This window comes from Gobio gobio (assembly GCF_949357685.1).
Source record: "Gobio gobio genome assembly, chromosome: 9".
NCBI lineage: Eukaryota > Metazoa > Chordata > Actinopteri > Cypriniformes > Gobionidae > Gobio > Gobio gobio.
The window spans coordinates 38730499-38753305 of NC_137115.1; the positions used below are offsets into that span (position 1 = coordinate 38730499).

The 22807-nt window shown below is 37.2% G+C and overlaps 1 protein-coding gene across 1 annotated transcript in view; it reads right to left on the minus strand.

The window, feature by feature from the left end:
- cmip (c-Maf inducing protein) overlaps nucleotides 1-21513 on the minus strand; it is a 53643-nt gene extending 32130 nt beyond the window's left edge. Inside the window, exon 1 of the mRNA XM_079825535.1 lies at nucleotides 20667-21513. Within this exon, the coding sequence (XP_079681661.1) occupies nucleotides 20667-20996 (330 nt within the window). The 5' untranslated portion in view covers nucleotides 20997-21513. The remainder of the gene's footprint in view (nucleotides 1-20666) is intronic.
- Nucleotides 21514-22807: the final 1294 nt, after the last annotated feature.

A 22807-nucleotide genomic window follows, 5' to 3' on the forward strand; every position in this document is an offset into this window, starting at 1 on the left:
ACACCCGTATTCTGATTGCTTCCATTATCTCTCTCTTTCTCTCTCTCTCTCACACATACACACACAATCACACACGAACCATAAAATAATATTTCATAACGTCCGGAACGGTTGACGGCGCGAATCGCAATGACATTCGCAGGCTTCTTTGCACAGGATATGCGCTGTGAGAAACTTGGCTTTGATGTCACGCTTACAGAGTGTGTTCTCGCCCGCCGGTATTTTCCTTACAAACGCTCAACGAAGGCTTCATTCATGTCGTTAGGAATGTGGGTGTGCTTGTATATTAAAAAATAAGTAACTCACTGACAGAAGGTTTTCCATTTCAAATGCTCACGCGGCGTTTTGTGAAGAGGGCTCGCGAGCACGCGTCTGTGTGAGTCTCAAAATGCTTTTATGACGCAAAATTAATGTAAACACCGTCAGTAATGTCTTAATGAATTAATCAGACAGGGCAAAAACATCTTATATTTCAAAAGAGATCTGTGCATTAGTGTGAACGCAGGTCTCCCGCTGTCTATGATGATGTCATGATTAATAATCAAACAACAGTAAAGCGGAGAAAGAGAAAAATCACTCACAGTTCAGACACTCTTAAATACTGAAAGCACTCTTTGTTCATTGCTTGTAATATGTTTTTTTGTTTCTCTTTATGATTTACTACTTTATGTTTTGCAGCTATATTAGTTTATATATTTAAAATTATTAACATGCAATTGTTTTAATTAAAATGTTATAATGTCCTAGTTAGTTTAAAAAGCTTATAATTACATATATCATAATAAAAAACATTTTAAGTTTTTAATAAATTAATAAGATTAATTAATAAGGAAAAAGTTCAAGAATTGTTTTGGAATCGGATCGTGACTCCCAGAATCGAAATCGGATCGTGAGGTACCAATTAAAGATTTCCACCATTACTATACAATGATGTATTGTTGAATAATACAGAAGATAAAGAGTTTAAAAAATAATCGCATATTAAATCGCAAATCGCAATATTGGTTAAAAAAAAAAAATCGCAATTCGATTTTTTTACAAAATCGTTCAGCCCTAGTATGTACTTCTGATGTTATTTTATTCTTTCCTTCCCTTTCATGTGGAATGCGGTTTGAACGCAATAGACCCTTTTCACAGTCTGTGATGACACATTTTAACGGTCATCAATATCGTAAATCCTGCAAAGTTTTTTTTACATATATATTTTTTAATTATGTACATTTATAACACTGATACTTTGTATTATATTACTTTTGCATCAAATTACAAAAAACAAGTTACCACTGCAATGAGGGTGTTTCTAACACAGTGTCTATGGGAGTGATGGTAAAAATAACATCTTTCTCTCTTTTCACTGCCGCTATCAATCTCACTCTATTTTTTCCCTCTTTTTGAAAGCTGTGAAATCACTATTGTGGAGCTTTTCTTTTGCTATGAGCAAATGAGGACACAAAAAATATATTTAATGTATACTCTTATTCACTACTATAAAAGTTAACCCTATGTGAGAAATGTGAAAATGGTCTAATCGCATCATATGACAGATCCATAATTGTATCTTCTTTTTATTTATTTTTTTAACTTAGAACTATCCTTGTTCTGTCTCCGTTTGCTGCATGGTCCTTTTTATTAACAAGAGAGACTGATCTCTTATACATATTAAGGACTACACAAGGTACACAAAACTCATGGTTCGGTACGTACCTCGGTTTTGAAATAACGGTTCGGTACGGGTTAGGTACAGCAGGGAAGAGAAAACTAAATATAAAATTGCTTTAGGCATGCGCCGGTATCAAATTTTCATGTTGCGATTAATTATAAGTTGCAAAAAAAGTGTTGTCATACTATAACAGGTTTAATAACTTTCTTATAACAAAAGAACCGAACATTTAAATAAAGCAATACACATAAATGTATAACGTAAAAAAATATATAAAACAGATTAAAGGGCAAAAGAATTATACAGAACAATAGGTAACACTTTACAATAAGGTCTCATTAGTTAATGCATTAACACTAACAAAGAATTAATATCTACATTTTTACAGAAGTTATTCTTCTTTGATAATGCTAGTTTAAAAAAGCAAATGTTAGTGTTAACTCAGGTCCATTAAATAATACAGTTACAACTTTTGATTTTAATGTGTTATTAAATGCTGAAATTTACATTTAACTAAGATTAATAAATGTTTTAGAAGTATTTGTCATTGTCAGCTTGTTAATGAATGAACTAATGTTAAATAATAGAGCCTTATTGTAAAGTGTGTGACTGAATAACAAAGAATCAGAACATATTCAAACAATATCTGGGGCATGTAATTTAGTAATTTAAGTTTGAAAATGAAAAGCCTTAAATCTTTAAGTATTAGGTTATGTGATGAGCACCGTAGCGAATACAGAAAACTGTTTTGTTTACGAGGATTACTGGGGAAATTTATGCTGTTCCGTCAGCGCCCTCTGCTGTCAGAGTGAATGTGCGTCTCCTGCACTTGTTCCGCCATGTGCTGCTCATGCACAGGTTTGTTTACATCAGTGCGTGTTCCTCTTTGACGTGTTGTTCATTTTAAACGGTTGATGGGTAAACAATTTTTAAAATGCATTCTAAGAAATCTAAATAATTAATCACGGTATTTTGAAGTGCCCACGGTAACAATATCGTGCATGCTCATTATTGTGATATATCGTATTACCGTTTACCGGCACATGTCTAAATTGCTTCTTTTTTTAATGAACAGTGGTTTACTGAACAAATTGTGTCTGTCCTTAAATTAATTCAATTATAACTAAAAGTTTCTTAAAAGATACATTTAAAAAGAAATAAATTATAAATTATAAAAATCAGTTGCTATTTATTTTTAGATATAATAATCAACACTCAATTAACACATTGTGCAATCTTTTTGTAAAAATGGATAAAATGGACAGAATACTTAATATGTTAGTGTGGGAACTCAGATTGAAGTATGTTCCGCGCGTAAAACAAGCCTACTGTTATCTGTAAAAGATTGCATTCGGTACCGTGCACCGTACCGTAAGTTCTGTACTGAAACGGTTCAGTGCGAATATGTGTACCGTTACACCCCTAATACTTATAGGGGTAAACTTACCTATTAAGCTCAAGTACCCCATAAGCACACTACTATCTTTGAGCTCAGATTATTAAAAAAAATCATCATCCTACTTGATGTCTTAACCAATTGATGTGCTTGATACTATATACCTCCTGTTATTTGGGAAATGTGGGAAATAATTACAGTTAGATGATAGATCCAAAAGATAGTTTTAGCAACACAGCGCAGGTGCTACAGAACATTGTTAGCTTACTAGCTATATAAGCTTAAGCTACACTAATATATTACTTTGCCGGCATTACTGGCTTGTACTTTTAAATTCATTATATTATACATTTACAGTTTATTGATGTTCTGTGGTTTTACACTGCTGTATTTTTTAAAGATATCATATTATTGTAAGGTGAGCTTAAAGAGTGCACTACTATGAAAATAAGATATCAATAAGAAAAAGTATATAAAATATGTATGAACTTAATTCATAACCTAGATTATTTATTTAGCAAAATTGTCCTTTTGAATTTAATTTAATAATATTTATTAATTAAAAAAAGGTTTGCCGTTCCAATAAAGCTCAGTGTGCCCCCTTTAAGCTCATCCGCATTAAGCCTCTATGTAAATACTTCATAAACAGACTTTAAATATGAACTCATGGTTGTCACTTCAAGTTAATCTTTATAAAATTATTCTTTAAAAATGTTATGTTTAAAAATCCCCAAAAACCATGTTGTGAGCTTAATGGCAATAGGAGTGTGCTTAAAGGGTACAAACCAGACTTTTTGCATTTAATGATGTATATCTTAATTTAAATGCTTTTGTAATTTAAAATAAAATATTATTGTGTGAGAGAATCTTTTATTTTAACATAACTTCTTGTACTCAAACCGATACCCTGTGCACTAAAATGTCTCAATGTAGATTTTGGTGAGCTTAAAAGGTACGTTTACCCTATGGGATATTTCAATGGTATCTGTAATTTGTGTGATGTATTCTGTTTATGTGGACAAAATCAAAATAAGGCGAGGAGAAAAAAATAAAATAAATTATAACGCCACTGATAGATCAATATCGATCACTAACTTGGAAACGAAATAAAAAACCAAACTTCCCTCTAGGGATGAAACGATTACCGGTTTCCCAATAAACCACGATAAAATTTAGTGACGGTTAGTAATATCGTTTAAAATTTAATTATCATTAAAACCGCGTGTGATTTTCACGATTTTGAAAACTCGCGGTAAATCTTGTTCAGTCAGCGTCATTCTGGTTCAGGCGCAGCGCACCTCTGTTTTTGAATGAGAAGAAATGGCAGAAGGCAGTTACAGCGCCGGGTAGGGGTGCTCCGATTGATCGGCAACCAATCTCGATCGGTCGATAATCGCTTTGGGATGATTGATCTGCGGTCTCCAAAAAGGCCGATCTCATGAACCGATCGCATGCTGACAACACATAAAACCCGTGACTCGCGAGTGAACGTTTGTGCAACTGTAACCGTATCCGTGTTCGGTCTTAAAGTGACAGCTGTCGAATAAACTGCTGCTGTCTCTGAGTTTCTTTGTCTTGTGGTGTTTGATGAACCTTTATGACACTCACTGCTTGAATGACCAACTTTTGCAACCTTAAGTGTAAGGATTAATCTAATTAAATTTATTCAGGGAAGACCAATATTAATTTACATTTGATTTCTTATTAAATGTCTTTTAGTATTTCTTACCTCAATACTAATGTTAGACCTACCTGAAAAATTGTATTTAAAAACAAAAATGCACTGCATGTAGGGGTGTGCCGGTTTCAGAATTGGTGATGACGGTTAGGATGTGAGTAAAATGTGATGGTTCGTAACATAACCGTCGTCGGGGGGGGGGGTCATGATGGAGCGCCACCACACGCCCCCGTTGCGAGTGCGACACACTAATCCGCTTCTATAGTATTAGTTAAACTAAAAACTTAGCAGGGATTGCTCTGTAAATTAAATTGAGAATGTAACTAATGCATATGCTATTTTAAATACTGTAGTCTATGCCAGATATATATAGCCTACATTTTGAAATCATTTGAGGCTGAAACATCCATGCGTGTTTATTTTAGCACTTCCGTTAGTGAAACAACACAGCTTATAAAATATTTAAACGATTTTCAGTAAATAATGGTTACCTCAAGAATATAAGAAAATTAAATATTAGTTAAATATATACTATTAGAAAAATATTTGATTACTATTTCCCCGCAAAGATGCGTCATATACCGCTCTGCGTTTAGAGATGAATGGGACACAAGCTGGATAGACACCTTCTCGAATATCTTCATCTTCATATTTTCTCCTGATGTTGCAAGGCAACACTGTTTGTAAAATGTCTGAAGAGCGGATTTTATCTTCCACAGGGTCAAGACATTTAGGCAATGTTTGATTATTCACTGCCAGAGAAAACTAAACTAAAATCACCGGCGCGTGTGTGAAATGCGCTATTCAAATAAACCAAACTTGACGCGCCTTGCTAAGTTTAATAACAAGAACAAACTGTGTTAAATACAATTTGAAGTAAAAAAGTATTCGTCCCACAGTGTTTTTTTGTTATACTTTCCCACAGTAAAGGATGTGAATAGTTATAATAGATTTATTTTTAAGCAAACGAAAGGAAGAAACGTTTTTAATCCCCTGCGAAAATGGGTGCGACGTGAGTGAAGATTTTGGAAAAGAAACGAGATGTCCATGTCCATTGGGATAAAATGGACTAGGGCTATTGTTAAAATTCACGGAAAATCGATTGACCAGATCACAAAACAGAATGAAAAAGTGCTCTCTGACCATCATTTCCTTTGTAGGCTAAACAAAGCTTTGTGCTTCACTCCTGTGGTAATATTCACGTGAAACAGCATTCACATACAAAACACTGGGTTAGTAAAATAACAAAATTAATTTTTAAAAGTAGAAAATAGTATTTATGTAAAGAGATATATTAAAATATAAAGAGCTCAACTCTTAAGTGGAAGGAAGCCATTTTTCCCCCTCACGTGCGGACGAGTCATTATTTGGGTTAGTAAAAATAACGAAATTATAGTTTTAAGTAGAAAATAGTATTTATGTAAAGAGATATAGTATATTATCTACCGATTTACCTAATTACCGTGACAGGAACACCATGTTCACTTTACTTGGTTTTAGTGACGATCTGACAGGGGTATGTTTCCCGCAGTGCTAAAAACTCTCTCTGATGCTGTGCTTGTAGCACAAATACACATGTATTTACGTGCCAATTTTGCTAAGAGCGGATAGCGTGTTTCATTGTCTCTCCACCATGCTAGTGGATTAGCCGTAGAGTCATTTGGTTGTTCTTGGAGATAGCGGGTTAACGCGCGCTCTGATCGGTAAAGTGGCAGAGATTTCAGACCTCCGTTTATTAAGGAGATCTCCAAGATTTCTCTTCTTGGTAGGGGGTGGTGCACAGACCTCTCTTGGTTCTTGGGGGTGGTTCTTCAAGATCTTGACTCAGTTAATTTAGAGTTAGTTTCATTTCTACAAATGGTGCAAACTCTGCAAGATTATAGATAAAAGATTGCCATTCCCCTGCCATTCTGTGATCGGCAGTGATCGGCAATCGGCAGATCATGATCTTGGTGATCGGTAATCGGTGATCGGCCCCAAAAATGCTGATCGGAGCATCTCTAGCACCGGGAGATTTTTCAGACTTCTAAAAGGACCAAATCTGAGGTGTGGTCATATTTTGGCTTTTACAAAAGTCCTGAGGGAAACCTAATCGAAGATGGTCACCCTGTCTGTAGAACATGCCAGAAGAAAGACGAAGTAATTGGGGGAAACACAAAACTACGAACGCAAGGCAAGTGGACTTTGACCTCAATACCAAAACTACGTCTGGGAAATAATAACGTAAAGCGAACTAACAAATTCAGTCAAGACTAGGGTGACATTTAAGGGATAATAATCAGGGCTTGACATTAACAACCGCCATTTGCGGGTGTAACGTTATTTCGGCTGCACACTATAGCTATTGGCGGTTGAACTTATTATGGTCTTCTCAAAAGCCAGCTGTTATAATCGCGTTGCGCATTATAACCACTCACACGTGTTTCTCATAATCAGAGGCGCTCAGATTAGCCAGAGTTTTGTTCAGAGCGCGCGCCGCTCTCACTCGCTGAAATCTACTCAGAGCAGAGATAAACATGGGATGTAGCTACGCAGGAGATTCACTCATCATCCTAATAATAATAATACATTTTATTTGTACTGCACTTAACATTTGGAACAAATCTCATACAGTGATTGACTGTTTTTGTTCTATTTCAGCAGCGAAAATAGTTTCAAACAAACACAGCAGAGCCACAGGGCATCTGATATGACTGGCATGAAGTTGGCGAATTTAGGGACCGTCTCTAAAGTTACAAACAACATTGGTAACGTTATACGCGTTTCAAACTTCAATAGCATTTGAAGGGAATGACAGTCATAAAACTGACTGTAAAGTGTCCATCTAGGTGTCAGGTATGATGCACACATTTTGATATTTAATCAAATAAACTGTCAAATCATATGGAAATATGGATATGCATTATTTCTCCAGGATACTGTTTGGGCTCTTACACAAAATATGCTGGATTTAAATGCATCAGAACACTGATGAGAATATTGCTTGAGAATATATTTACAGAGATAATACTAGAGATTATATTTACACAAAATGTTTATTATTTATGCGTTATGCGTTGCTATTGACGACGGCCATTATAAGGAAGGAAATCCCACAGAATAGAATCTAGCTTAAAAAATGCATTGAGCTGCTTTAGTTATTTGTTGTTAACTTGTTGAAATGTTTTAAGTGTGTGCATCTGTTCTTTTTGAACACTTTCATCTAATTTGAACAAAACCGTGATAATATTGATAACCGTGATAATTTGGGTCACTATAATCGTGATGTGAAATTTCCATACCGTTTCATCCCTACTTCCCTCATAAAAGGTTGACATGCTTTTGCAAAACTGTTCAAGCCCATGCCAATTCTGTGTAAATAGACAAAAAAAAGTAAAAAGTAATGCATGGACATGTAAAAACTACGACAATGTGCTCTCTCCCAAAGTAAACATGGCTTCTTCCAGTTAAACTCTTCACCCATGATATATTAACAGCAAACCATGGCAGGCCAAGAGGAGGAAGCCAATATGCAAGCCAGAAAAAAAAAAAAAAAAAAAAAAACCTCAAACCAGTAAAGCCAACTGTAAAATAGTTTACTTGATCTAGTTCTTTCCTGTGCATCTAAAAACACCAAAAGCAAAAGAGAAACTCAGTTACTGTACAGACGGGTACGACTGCATGCCTATGGTCTCTATACAGCACTACATTCCCAAAGACAGCTGGCTTCAATTAACGCCACATATCTGTTCAAATATCCACGTATATGAACAGCAGTGAAGTCAGTAAAGCTCACATTTGCGTCCAGGTATGTGGTCTGCACGTGATGCATATGGTTAAAAACAAAAACACGTCTCTTGTGAAATCTACTCCAGCAAAATTCTCAGTATGATGCAAATGACTGTGGTATGCAAAGTGCAATGCAGTCAAAATAAAGTTCAAGTGAAATATCTATTTTAAACCTTTGGTTATTCTTCGTATTGCTGTAATTCACCCATACATTTATCTAGGGCGTAGGGACAAACCAGTTTTCTCTTTCGGCGGGCTGAATAGGCAGAATTTTAGGATACCGTCATCCATTCAGCGTCAGCCTAACCACAAATTTGATGATCTGAGATGGTTTATGTGACAAAAGGAAATTTGGAGGCGAGTGTCTACATTACGGATGTGTCAACGTCATTTCTGTTTTAAAACCTCAACAGGCAGCAGCTGAGCAGATAAAACAGCTCACACATAATCGGCAGAACTAATATCATATGATACATCTAATTACACACTACATGATTTATAGCCAAACCTATTGTTTACTCTGAGGGTCTCTGCCGGATCTGCACCTATAAACCCAATGAAGTCAGAGTGAAATTTTGAAATTTGCTTTTCATGCAATACAACAAATTCATGGCCAAAATATTATTCAAAAGTGCCTGATTGTTAAGTTTATTTGCATGCCATAATCAGTTAAGTAAGCTTGCCGCATTCAAAATCGTGTTAAAAATTATCTAAATAAAATATTGATTTTGGTTGATTATAGGTTATATTATATATATCGTTTTTTAAAAGAGAAATTCATACTTTTATTCAGCAAGAACACAATAAATCAATTATGTTACAAAAGCTTTCGATTTTAAATAAATGTTGTTCTTTTGAACTTTCTATTAATCAATACACAAATATTAAGCAGCACAACAATTTTCAACATAGATTAAAAAAAAAAAAAAAATGTTTCTTGGGCACCAAATCAGCGTACTAGACTGTTTTATGAAGGATCATGTGACAATGAAGACTGGAGTAATGATGCTGAAAATTCAGGTTTGCCATTCGAGGAATAATTGTAAAATGTATTACGAAGCAAAAAATAAAATCAATAATATTTCACAATAGTGTTTTTCTGTATTTTTGATCAAATAAATCCAGCCTCGATGAGCAAAACACAGTTTTAAATTAAATTTTTATTTTTTTCAATCTTATGATTCCCAAATTTGTATATTAAGCAAACTTAATCAAAGTTGTTTAAGTACTCACTAAACCAATCTGACACTGTTATCTAAGCAACACATCAGTTAAAAATGTTGGGAATCCCATTCCAAGATGCCTTCAAACTACCCTAAGCTGATCATGTGGACTAGGGCTGCACAATATATGGTTTTAGCACCGATATTGCGATGTGCAAGTACAAGGAATCAGGATCGTAGTTGATCTGTGAGCCGTACGGGCCAGCTGCCCTTCTCAGATTAATAACAAAGTTTAACCATCATAGAGTGAAAGTTTATCATTTGCATGTGTTTTTAAGTCCTGTCAGTTTAAACATCAAGCGCAAGAAGACTAACTTGTGCAATGTTTTCTTTGCACGCACACAAAGCCAGCACGTGAACACCGAATTAAGCAGTACTCTTCGGCTGCGTCCAACTCAGAAAACTTAAAAATGCTGCTTTTGGAGGCTGCATTCCAAAGTAGGAAGGCATCAAGGCATGTATGAATCCAATGTTAGCTTCACTTCCTGTCTCCTGAGATAACTTAATCTTATGGGTTTTTGAAGGCAGCATAGATGTATGGATGGGCGATATACCGGTAGACACATTTAACTGGTAGAGATTTTGGGATATTGTCTCTATCGCGGTTAAGCTCATGTGACGTTGCTGTGCGTTCATGAAAGCTTATTGTTTGCATGCATTTAAGTAGTGATGCACCGATCATGATTTTACATGGCCGATTACGATACCGATTTTTTTCAAGAAAACTGGCCGATTCCGATTATTTATTTTTTTTACACAATAAAAGAATGAAAGTATACATTAACAAGATGTTTATTTGGTATTTAACAGGCCAAATTGGCTTTTGGCTAATGAAAACAAGTCCGCAATCTGAAATTAACGGGAAATTGAATCGGAAATTAAAAGGCTGAAAGGTGAAATTAAAGGCAACAACTGCATATTCTGCAATCCAAACAAAGATGTAACTTAAATCAGCATTTGTTTTTAAATTCAGTGCAAAGAAAACAAGTCTTTACCAGTAAAATTAAATAAAACCAAAGTATATAATAGGGATGCACCGAATATTCGGCCACCGAAAATTTTCAGCCGAAAATGGCCCAAAAGTGCATTTTCGGTTTTCGGCCGAAAGACTTTTATCACCGAAACAACACGGCCGAAATGTTGTGATGACGCAAACAGAAACCGCGACCTGCACGTGCTTGTCTGAAGCAGTATATTTGAGAAACACCCACGTCAGCTCCATGCATAAGCACTGACAGCCAGAGCTCATGTTCTCGATGAGAAGATGACCAGACTTCACTGTGAGTTCCCACACAAACATCGATCAACATGTATCACGAAATTCAAACGATAAATGGCGTTTTGACGCTCTTTAATGTGGCATCACTGATCACATCACAGTTCAAGCCGCGGCGCGCGCGCGTGAACGCGAATATCTGTGAGCGCGATCGATCATCTCTTCCTTAAGAATAAACATCTAAGGTATGTTGAGGATACATTAACACTTACTGTCACGTATCATATGTGGTGTAATCGCTGAATCAGTGTTTCAGCAGCGAAAAGACGTCAATATAACTGCTTGTAAACTAGCCTAAACAATGTCATGTAACTTTAGCATCACATTTACCTCAGGCAGTCATTCAGTGTCCACAGAATTTTATTCACTAGAGTAAATCAACTCTTTCACTAAATATATGACCTATATTAGCCGTTATATTCATTATATTCTACTTAACCTGTTAATGAGATCTTGATTATCTCCTGTATGTTTAAATAAACCTTTCATGAAAATGACAGACACTGTGTATAAATGATTATATTTCAACAACGAATTGGAGAAAAAACTATTTTATTATTAGATTATTAGTTATTGCAAAAACTGCCTTATGTGAAGTTTACATGTTTGCGTACTATGTTATTTGAGTGTTGATTATTATTAGACCTAAAAATAAATAGCAACTGAATTACGGCTAATAGTTTGGGCTCTGTTGTTAACCTTTAATATTAATGTGCAAGTAAGGGCTCCCCATATAGTTTACAGCAATATCTTCAATACACTTTTAGTTATAATTTAATTCATTTAAGGACAGATACTTTTTTTTTCAGTAAACCAATAAAAATAAATAAAGTCATTTTGTAAAACTGTTGTCCTGAACCGTCAGTTTTGTGTGTCGCTACACCCCTATTCTACAGTTAACATATGGGCTATGGCAGTCTTTGCTTTGATACACTATTATGTTGAAGGCCTACAGAGAAAATTGTTTTATCTTTAAGCAGTTTCACTTGTTCAGAACGCACTTTCTTGTAGTAGTCCTACAGAGAAAAATTTTAAATGCACTAGACCTAAATGTACTTTGTTTTTATGAGAGAACTTTTAATTTTAAAACCTTTCTGTAGGCCTGTACATTATTATTTAATGCACAAATGAGTGGGGTCAAGTTAAACATTTTAGTTTGAATTTTATTTTATACTGTGCATTGTTGCAATGTGCTAAATAAATATTGGCATAATTTGTAATTGATTTATTCTTTGAAACTTTAATATTAATTTATGCAATTACAATGCCTTGATTTTAGTAAAGTTAGTAAACAGTCATAGCCATAAATGCAATGGTACTAATAATTGGCATAATTTATTTCGGTGTTTCGGTTTTCGGTTTTCGGCCTTGGTTTCCTCTTTTTCGGTTTTCGGTTTCGGCCAAGAATTTTCATTTCGGTGCATCCCTAGTATATAATTGTTCCAAAATTTTAATTCAAATAATGTTTAGTACAACGAAAAAAACTAAGATGCTACAGCAGGTGCTTTTTAAATCAAATTAGGTCAATGTAATTTTAAGGTAAAATAAAAATGATCATTCTATAGGCTACAGAACTGATAGAATTTCATTTCAAAAGTGCAGGCATGTTCTTCTTTAGGCTACAAAAAGAAGTATACGGCTTTGTCACAAGTTAGTCTGTTTCGTTCTCATCCGATCCGACACGTGAGAAACTGAGCTGAACAAACGCTCACTATCTACGCTTGTGCAGGGTGCGGAGAGGCAAGCTCGCGCAGGAAAGCGGCTCTTCATTCCCTTCAGCGTATCTCGTCTCTTCCCTCAGTTCTTCAGTTTCCGTTTGTAACACACAAGTGACATGTTCGCAAATGATTGCAATATAGGCGTATGTGCAGGCGGGCGCACTTCCGGAAAAATCGGCAGAAAAATACAAAGAAAACCGGTCGGTTGCCGATCGCGTGCTAGAATCAAAAACCGTCCGGTTCCGATTTGTGGCCGGTCAACCGGTGCATCCCTACATTTAAGCACTGCGGTAGTGCTGGGCAGTATGACCAAAAATTTACATTACAGTATTTTTAAAAATTATTTTCACGGTATATGACAGTATTTTCCCCACATGCATGACAGGGTGTTAACTGCATTTTCTACTGATTGAGAAAGTTTGATTGAGAAATACTGCAGTAGATTGACTTAGAATGCCCTATTTTACTGTCATGATGAGTGAAAGTTGTAGAAAAATTCCACACTAGAATCCATCTAGAAACTCACCCTCAAGCCATCCTAGGTGTATACGACATTCTTCGTTCAGATGAACACCATAATCAGAGTTATAAAAAAAAAAGTCCTGGCTCTTCCAAGCATTATAATTGCAGTGAATGTTGCTCTGTTTTTGAAGTCCATAAAAGTGCATCCATATCCATCATAGCTGCTCCCCACGGCTCCAGGGGGTTAATAAAGGCCTTCTGAAGCGAATCGATGCGTTTGTGTAGGAAAAATATCCATATTTAAAACTTTATAAAGTAAATTATCTAGCTTGCGGTCGATCGCCTTCCGTATTCAACTTACAGAAAAAGTATCACAGTTCAAAATGTTTACGCTACGTCTGACGGGTGTAACTGGTGTGCAATGACGTCAGACGTAGCGTAAGCATTTTGAACTGTGAGAGGCGCGGGCGCTACACTTTTTCCGTAAGAGGACGGTCCGCCGGAAGTTAGACATTTTACTTTATAAAGTTTTAAATGTGGATATTTTCCTTACACAAACGCATCACTTCGCTTCAGAAGGCCTTTATTAACCCCCCAGAGCCTATGGAGCAGTTATGATGGATATAGATGCACTTTTATGGACTAAAAACAGAGCAACATTCACTGCCATTATAAAGCTTGGAAGAGCCAGGACATTCTTTAAAGGGTTAGTTCACCCAAAAATTAAAATTCTGTCATTAATTACTTACCCTCATGTCGTTCGACACCCGTAAGACCTCCGTTCGTCTTCGGAACACAAATGAAGATATTTTAGTTGAAATCTGATGGCTCTGAAAGGCCTCCATTGGCACAATGCACGGTTCACTCTCAAGACCCTTAAAAGGTACTAAAGACGTCATTACAAAGTCCATACCACTACAGTGGTTCTAAAATAACTTTATGAATCGGCGAGAATAGTTTTTGTGAGCAAAAAACCCTAAATAACGACTTATATAGTGATGACAATTTCAAAACACGGCCTCATGAAGCTTCGAAGCGTTATGAATCAGTGAGTCGAATGAGCAGTTTGGATCGCCAAATTTCAGCAGTTTGGCGGTTTGACACGCAATCCAAATCATGATTCGACTCACTGATTCATAACGCTTCGAAGCTTCATGAGGCCGTGTTTTGAAATCGTCATCACTATATAAGTCGTTATTTTGGGTTTTTTTGCGCACAAAAACTATTCTCGCCGATTCATAAAGTTATTGTAGAACCACTGTAGTGAGATGGACTTTGTAACGACGTCTTTAGTACCTTTTAAGGGTCTTGAGAGTGAACCGTGCATTGTGCCAATGGAGGCCTTTCAGAGCAATCAGATTTCAACTAAAATGTCTTCATTTGTGTTCCGAAGATGAACGGAGGTCTTACGGGTGTCGAATAGTGCTGGGCGGTATACCGGTTCATACCGAATACCGGTATTTATTTTTGTTATGATATGAATTTTGATGATACCGCAATACCGGTATATGTCGCTAAACAACGTTCGGAACGGGGCGCAGCGCGTCATTGTTTGAGAGGGGACCGATTTCACTGTTGCACTGTACTGGTGAGAGCAGTCAGAACACAGCTGAGATCGCATCTAAAGCCTATGGCTGAATCCGAATCTGAAACCCCTATACCCTCGTTCACTATTCCCTACGTTATCACATTATTTGAAGGAGTGAATGAAAACGAGTGCGTGAAGTCGGACAACCGTTGTGTGTACATCGGCTGTACACTCGTTATTGCGGTGTGATGTGGGATAGACTGAGTGCACTCAATAACGTCCAATGGTTTCGGACACTACTACAAAGCGCTGTCCCCTCCAAATAATGCCCTATTTGAAGTTATAGGGGGCTATTTCTGATTCAGCCCTTGATTATAGCGGAGAAACTACACGTGGCGCGCGCGAGAGAGCAGTTTCTGCGCGGAGCGCCGTGATGAGATTAACAGCGTTCTCCTCATGGATCATATTGCACATATATTGACCGGTGCGAGCGCGTTTAAGTTTTTAATGGACATATTTCATATACTCTAGTGCTCTGAACAAGTACCAGAAGCGTGTATGCGCACATATTTCATCACATCTTCTTCAAATTAAATGTGCACTGATTTGGCTACACTGAACCATATGATCACGACCACTATGACACGATCGATTATTCTGCTATACAAAAGACAATGAATGATGCAAGTTAATAAATAAACTGACAATTCAAAGAAGAATGGGCAAAAAAGTAACTGCTTTATTCTTTCTGTTAAACTGATGTGTGTCATTTGTTCAGAGAGTGCTCTTAAATGTATTGCAAATATCCGCGTTTCTCCCTCGTTTTGTCAGTTTGTTGTTATATAGGGTTAGATTTTTAAAATGCTTAAGGTGCCCTCAACTCTGTTTTTTTTTCTATCCGTGGTCATATTTTAATATTCATGTGCCTGTAATGAGTGTGTTGCAGGTCTATGTTTTATTGTCTCTCCATAGCATAATTTTGTGGGGCTTTGCAAACCTGTATTAACTCTAGTGTGGAGTTTTTCTACAATATTCACCCCTAATGACAGTAAAACAGGGCATTCTAGTCAATCTACTGCAGTATTTACTCTCTCAATCAGTAGAAAATGTGGTTAACACCCGGTCATGCATAGGGGAAAAAAATACCGTCATATACCGTGAAACCGATATAATTTATAAAAATACCGTGATATACATTTTCGGTCATACCGCCCAGCACTAGTGTCGAACGACATGAGGGCAAGTAATTAATGACAGAATTTTAATTTTTGGGTGAACTAACCCTTTAATATACCTCTGATTGTGTTCGTCTGAAAGAAGAATGTCATACACACCTAGGAGGGCTTGAGGGTGAGTAAATCATGGGCTAATTTTCATTTTTGGGTGAACCATCCCTTTAATACAGGTTTGCAAAGAGCCACAAAATAATGCTGCGCGGAGACAACAACCAATAAAACACAGACCTGTGGTTGGTGGTCAGTTTGTGTGTAAATGTACGTTTTTGACCAACATTTTCCACTTCTGATGTAATTTCTAGCAAAAAAAATACTATTATAGTAATTAAATATTCGCTTAGTTCGGTCTATTTTGCTGTATATCATTAAACCGGTACACTGACTCAGAAGTCGGTCCGAAATCATTTTTGTGAGGCAGCAAGGCAACAAGTCAGCTGCCTAAGTGTTTGAAAGCAGCCTTCCTCTTCTTTTTGAGCTTGAACAGACACATGCACGCAAAATTACGTCAAAATGCGCGTCTCAGTGAGTACCCTCGTAAACACAGTCGGTTATGTGTTGTAAACAATTGAGAAAGAAAACAGTCGCGTATCATTATATTGTCTCTGTGCAGTGCATTCGTCTTAAAGTGACAGCAGCCTAATATACCCGCAGCTGTTTAACAACAAAAGAGAAAGAGACTTTCCTCACTTTTGTAGCTTTAAATAGATAAACTGTATGCATTAATTATATTTATATTATACAGTCATTATATGTCATTTTACATTTGTTTATTCATTTTCTGGAGCTGAATACTGTTAGATTTGCCTGAAAAACAAAGCACAGCTCATTTCATTTATGTTTTTGTTCTATTGTATTATCTATGCTTGCAATTTGTTTATTATTTTCCATGCAGATGCACTCCCCTTCAAAATCACCCCAATCATCCTAGCATGATTACGTGAGCTTGAGCATGAGCTTTTCAAATAATTTAGTGAAATTGTTTTCATATCGCAATATATAATCGCAGAAAAACAAAATATCGCAGCGTCAGTTTTTTTCCAATATCATGCGTCCCGTTCCACAGACAAAGCCCTATACATTTCCTCTGGCACTCTCAAATGAAAATATCTCCAAAACATTTCATCAACATGGCTCCGCTGTGTGTTTCGTTTGAAGATATTGTACTTTTAAATCATCTCTATGAAATGCAACAACATCAACCAACCGGTTCCATCCATCCTTACAGCAACAATAATGAAAAATCGCAACAATATCAAGACACAAACAACCCAGTTCATGCAAAACAATTAATCTGAAACCCTGCCAGTGTTTGAAAATGTCCTCCTAATGGCTTTTCTGTGCTACAAAAACAAAGCCAGCTCCTACATCTCAATTACAGAGCATATTTGGATGGTAGCCGAGGGGATCTCAGGGAGCCACAATAGTTTATGTGCCCAGTCATCACCGTAGCTCTATTTGTTTACAGCAGAAAGCCCCACAGTCCCGTTAAAATGGTTTGTTATAAGTGTAACCTGTTTTTTTTTTTCCCTGACCTGATCATATTTAGCCGAACTCATCACAACCAGACTTGTTCAGCTTTAGTCATCAGCGTTGCTCAAAATGCGGTGACTCTTCAGACGTGAACCGTACTGTACAGAGTTGCTTTGTTATGTCCTCAAGCTAAACTAAGACAACCAGAATAGCATTTCAAATGTACAGTATTCATGTGTTCAGCAACCACCCGGATCACAAAATGGCAAAACACGGCAACTAAAAACAGTCATGCTGCTCTCACCTAGCTGTGCCATGTTTATACAAAGGACGTGTTATGGTGTATACGGGCTGTTGTCTCATCTGGTACTTCATCGAATTAACAGGATCTAACTTGAACAGCAACTATACCCTGCAACACAAACAAAATGGTGTGCTTGAGGCTATAGGCATAAATGAGCCTTTAGAGGTAGGGCTTTTGATGTCTTTTTAACAAATGTGTGAGTGACAGGAAGTATTTATAATGGCTCGCTGTTACGCAAATATGATTTTGACTCTGAGAGCTTAGAGACGGGGGTGAGTCACATCTTTCATATCTTCTAGTGAGATCATTTTCCAGAGCTGACTACACTTATCGAAAATGAGCTATCAAAATGCCAAATGTTTAGTTTTCGCTTAACACACAAGTACTTGAGAAAATCGTGGAAAAAAGTCACCATCTTCAGGGAAAATTATGCATTTATCATCAATCAGGCGTCAAATATTTTTAGAACATCTGAGTGAGATAATGTAATTTCAACATAACCCTGGCACGGTTTGCGCAGGATAAACATCAGGTGAGGAAACCAAAGCATCAAAAATCGAACAATTTATATGCTTAACATCAACAAGAAGGCCTTTCTGTTGATATACTGACCTCTTTCTGAAGCACAATGGTTCGATGCACACTAGAATCACAAACAGGCTAGTCTTTGCCAAAAGAGAACATTAGCCACAGACAACTACCTCCATTAGCTACGGTCAACTGAACACGGGTCACTAGCTAAACATCTATTAGAGACCTTGAAGAGAAAACCAATATTGAGTGACAGGACTGTCAAAGTACAAAAAGCGCCTAACACTTTCAAATGACATAAACCGCTGCAAAATGACTCTATATAGTTGCAAACATAAACATACGGTCTGTGTTTGGCTTGGGTTAATCTCAGCTAGCCTCAGAAATCCCAAGGGCCTCTCGGTGTCAGCGGCTGAGCTTCATCCGACAGTCAGACCGTTGTTAAACAAGCAATCTAATTCATTCTGAAGCATTCATTTCAGGAAAGAAGTCAACGGCTAATTCGATCACATCAGAACGATGAAATATAGCTGTAAAATTTAAACCTTTAATTTAATAAGCCATTTGGTGATGGCTCCATGAGCAGACTGTCAAGGATGTCCTGAACCAAGAGACTCTAGAAGACTTCACTGGCACATCTGAGATACGATTTAGGCTACTCATCTGGAACAGGCAGAGGGTAAAAAAAAAACGACTGTCCTCTCCACAGGCAGCCTAACATCACTGTCTGCGCAATTTCTTATGTTTTCGCTTAAAAAAAAAAAATGCCATCGAGTGGATTCCCAGAAGTCTCCCAGGTGGGCGAATCCATTGTGACCGTGACACTACTTTTCCATGTACAGGCCTCTTGAGCAGCAATTAAGATGTATGCAGTTATGTTTTCAAATATCTAAGCATCGGATCATGAGGCTTAAGAACTGCAGAGAAGCGAATAAACATCAGCAAGAAAAATAAAACGAAGAAGAATCATTCTCCACTGACAATAATTCAAATTTAAGGTATCCCATCACCGCTTTATCTGGCAAAACTGACCAACTCGTGCGATGCAGAGGAGCATATTAAATTAGTAACTTCGCTGACCTATATAAAAAAAAAATCATGACTGCATATAGGACATAGTAGCTCCAAATCCTTCAAGAAGGATCAAACATCTCCTCTAGGTCCATGAACATTGTAATAAAGTTATTCTGAAGAGTGGCTCAGAGTCTGGGCGGGGGGTCAAACCTATTGTGAACATCTGAATTACGTATTTATTTATGATTTATTCTCCAATACACTGGACTCCGATCATGGAATTTGTTAAACTACTTAAATTTTAACATGCATGACATTCACAGTGAAAAGCTGCCACCAACTTATACTGTTTGTTTTTATAGCCAACCAACCTTCTTCTTGATATTAGCAAACATGGGAATTTTGATTGGAATAAAAATGTGTGCGTCAACCATGTTAGCCTCAAAACACCCCTACATGAAATGATGTAGAATTACTGAAATAAACAAACACAGTCATGATTTCATCATCCTTTCAATAACAGATTATTGAAAACTTGAAATCTGTAAAATCTTTCATTTTCATTCTAAACACACCTTATATTTCTAAAATACCTCATGACCCATAAATATTTTCAATTGTTAAGATTTAGCTTGAGGTGGTGCAATGCAACTACTGATCCTTACTTTTCAGAAAGATGTTTACTTTAAAAACAATCTTTTCAAATTAAATAGGCACAAATGTCATGGAATGACCCCCCATTAAAAGATAAATCATAATATAAAACCCGGAAAAAGGGAAACGACGAAGAGGAAGCTGAAGCTGTTAAATAGTTGTTATTATGACGTCACGGTGTTTCCATATCTATTTCGAAATACATCCGCTGGATAAGATACATTTTTCGAAGATATGTTTCATTAATTCGAGTAAAACTTTTCCTAAACGATCTAGACTTTATAGAAACTACGTTGTCTTTAGCATTTTATTTGGATAGTAGTTATTTGTTAATGTAATATTGGTTCCGGGTATGTCATTCATAAATGAAAATGTATGTAGACAAAAAAAACTTATTTTTCTTTTTTAAAGACATCTTCCATCTCTAAATGTAGAGGGCAGTGGGAGTAACAAACCAGCAAACCCATCAGGATTATTCAGGAATTTAATTTGACAAAATGTATTTATTTTATTTGAATTCAAGTTTTGTATTGTTGTACTGAGGTAGTAAACTGTAGGCTACCATAAAACTGTATTTTGGCTTAAGACTGCTCTTCAGCCATTCTCAGAGTTGCCATTATACAAGTACAATATTTGGTTCACTACTTTAGCTTTATATATGTAGTAGAGCATGTATACAATATTTTGCTCGATATGAAACGGTTTCAAATATGGCCATTCAAAAGCGACCCCTGCAGAGCGGTTCTTACCGTGGCAGAGACCAGGCTGCTGTCCGTCAAGGTGAGGTGGTGCGGCTCCCACCTCCGTAAAAATTTGGAGGTGAGGATCTTACTGAGGAAGGTCCGAGGATGTTTGACCACGCACACCTGGATGTCCCCCTCCTGGAGCAATTTGTATCTCATGCCGCTGCTGCTGTGTAAAAGGCTCCTCTTGCTGCAGGGCCCCGCTTTGTGATTATTATTCCCCTCCGGCGGCGGCTGCTGTGCGGACATTTCCCCCAGTAGAGGCTTACTCTCTTCGAACGGATAAAACTGATTGTTGTGCAGCTCATTTCCCCCACCGCTCCCGTTAAAATCCATGTTTCCCCTCAGCGAAAATCGACGGCGTTGGATCAGATCAGGTGGCTGTCTTTTGATTTCGAGGCCGAATAATGGTTGTTCCCGTGTTTGGCATATAGAGGTTCACGCGATCCACCGTGATTCGACCTCAACAGTGGTACGGAAAAGACAAGGGTCGGTGGCGGCGAGGACTGAAGCCATTAAACAAGCCCGTCAAGATGAGGAAGGTTCGATAAAGTAATGTCTTTCCTTTGCGCGTCGCAAGCTATTCAATATGTTCGGGCCATTGCCGTATCCACTCCGCCTCTCTCCACTGCATATTATTCCAGTCTTCCCGCTCCAAATATGAAACAATAACCAGGTACAAGATCCACAATGTGTTCAAGTCTCCGTATTTTATTTGTTCTTCAGATGCTCGAAGTCATGGTTCCCTTTTCTGTCTTTTTTTTCCTCCCTATCGCGGTGGAGGAACCGAGTGCTTCGATAGGGCTGTGTGTGGATTGGTCCGGGCTCGTTCATGTGATACCGGAGTGACGTCAATGGGGAGGCGAACGGATGCGCGTTTCTGTTTGATAGGGAGCGCGCACTTCCCCTCTCTCGCGCAAAATGGAGAAAAAGAGGAATATGGCAAACCATTTTAACAATGATTTCTTAAAACGAACTATTTAATGTTAAGGATGCAATTCAATCATGAATGGTGTCTTCTAACCTACAATGCATAGTTGATTCAAAATGTTCTGTGTTTATTAGCCTAGGCTTTAAGTCAGTTTGTTTCTTGGCTAGAACTGCACTCAGCCTGATGCTTTTGGATATAGTGTGTTTGTTGGGAGAAAAAAATACAGAAAATTTGTTCTTAAACGTAAGTTTTTAAATATTAACAATTTTGACAGCAATTTTGTTTAACTTTATAAGCTATCTGTTGAGTTTTTCATTCTTTTCTGCACAAAGGCCTACATGTAAACACTGTTTTCACTCTTTTTATCCAGTTTGTACTTATTAATAAATGTTCACCTTTTGAATAATACTGTTGCCTGTGTTCCTACTGTAGTAATTCTGCATGTATTTTTTTTATTTCCAACCTTCCAACCAATTTTAGGTTAAATTTAACTCAGCAAAGGTAGTATTTAAATTTTTTTAGTTAAAGGGTAACTTCAGTGATTTAGCATTAGGCTTTGTATCAGTAGAAACCCTGTAGTATATTCAAATTATGGTATTTCCCCCCTCATATCCCCCTGGGACGAGAGAATTATGCATTTTATTTCTGGAAAAAATCCTCAGATGACGCAAATATCGTCATTTTGCGTCATCGGAGGATTTTTTTGGCCAGAGGCTAAAGACTACAGCCACTAGATGGAGCTGTTCCGCATGTTATCAACCCGCCCATAGGGGAGAGATCTCTCACGCACAGAATATAGGACACAGATGGCCGCACGGAAGATCATGACGGTGCGATGCAGAGCCAAGTGAGTGTTTCAACTTTTCAATGAATTCCTGGTATAGTTTAGCTTCCATATGCGTTCTGAAAACGTGCCAGACTGGCGCTTAACGTTACCTTAGCTCTGCTCTTCTTGATGAATGAAATCTGACACTGCTGCGTCTGTGCCGTTACTTTCGCTCGGCTCACTCACACTTTATTGAAAAGGCTTTATTCAGTTTTTAATTGTAGTGTTTATTCTCTTATCGAACAAAATTATTGTATTACTTTGAAGATCAAAACGACGGTGTACGGAGTGGTCTCGTAGGGCAGCGAAGCAAGTGCATTCTGGGAGTTGTTGTCTTTCATCCACATGAGACAAAAATACATTTTCTGCCTTTTCTCAGTCTAGAAGGCA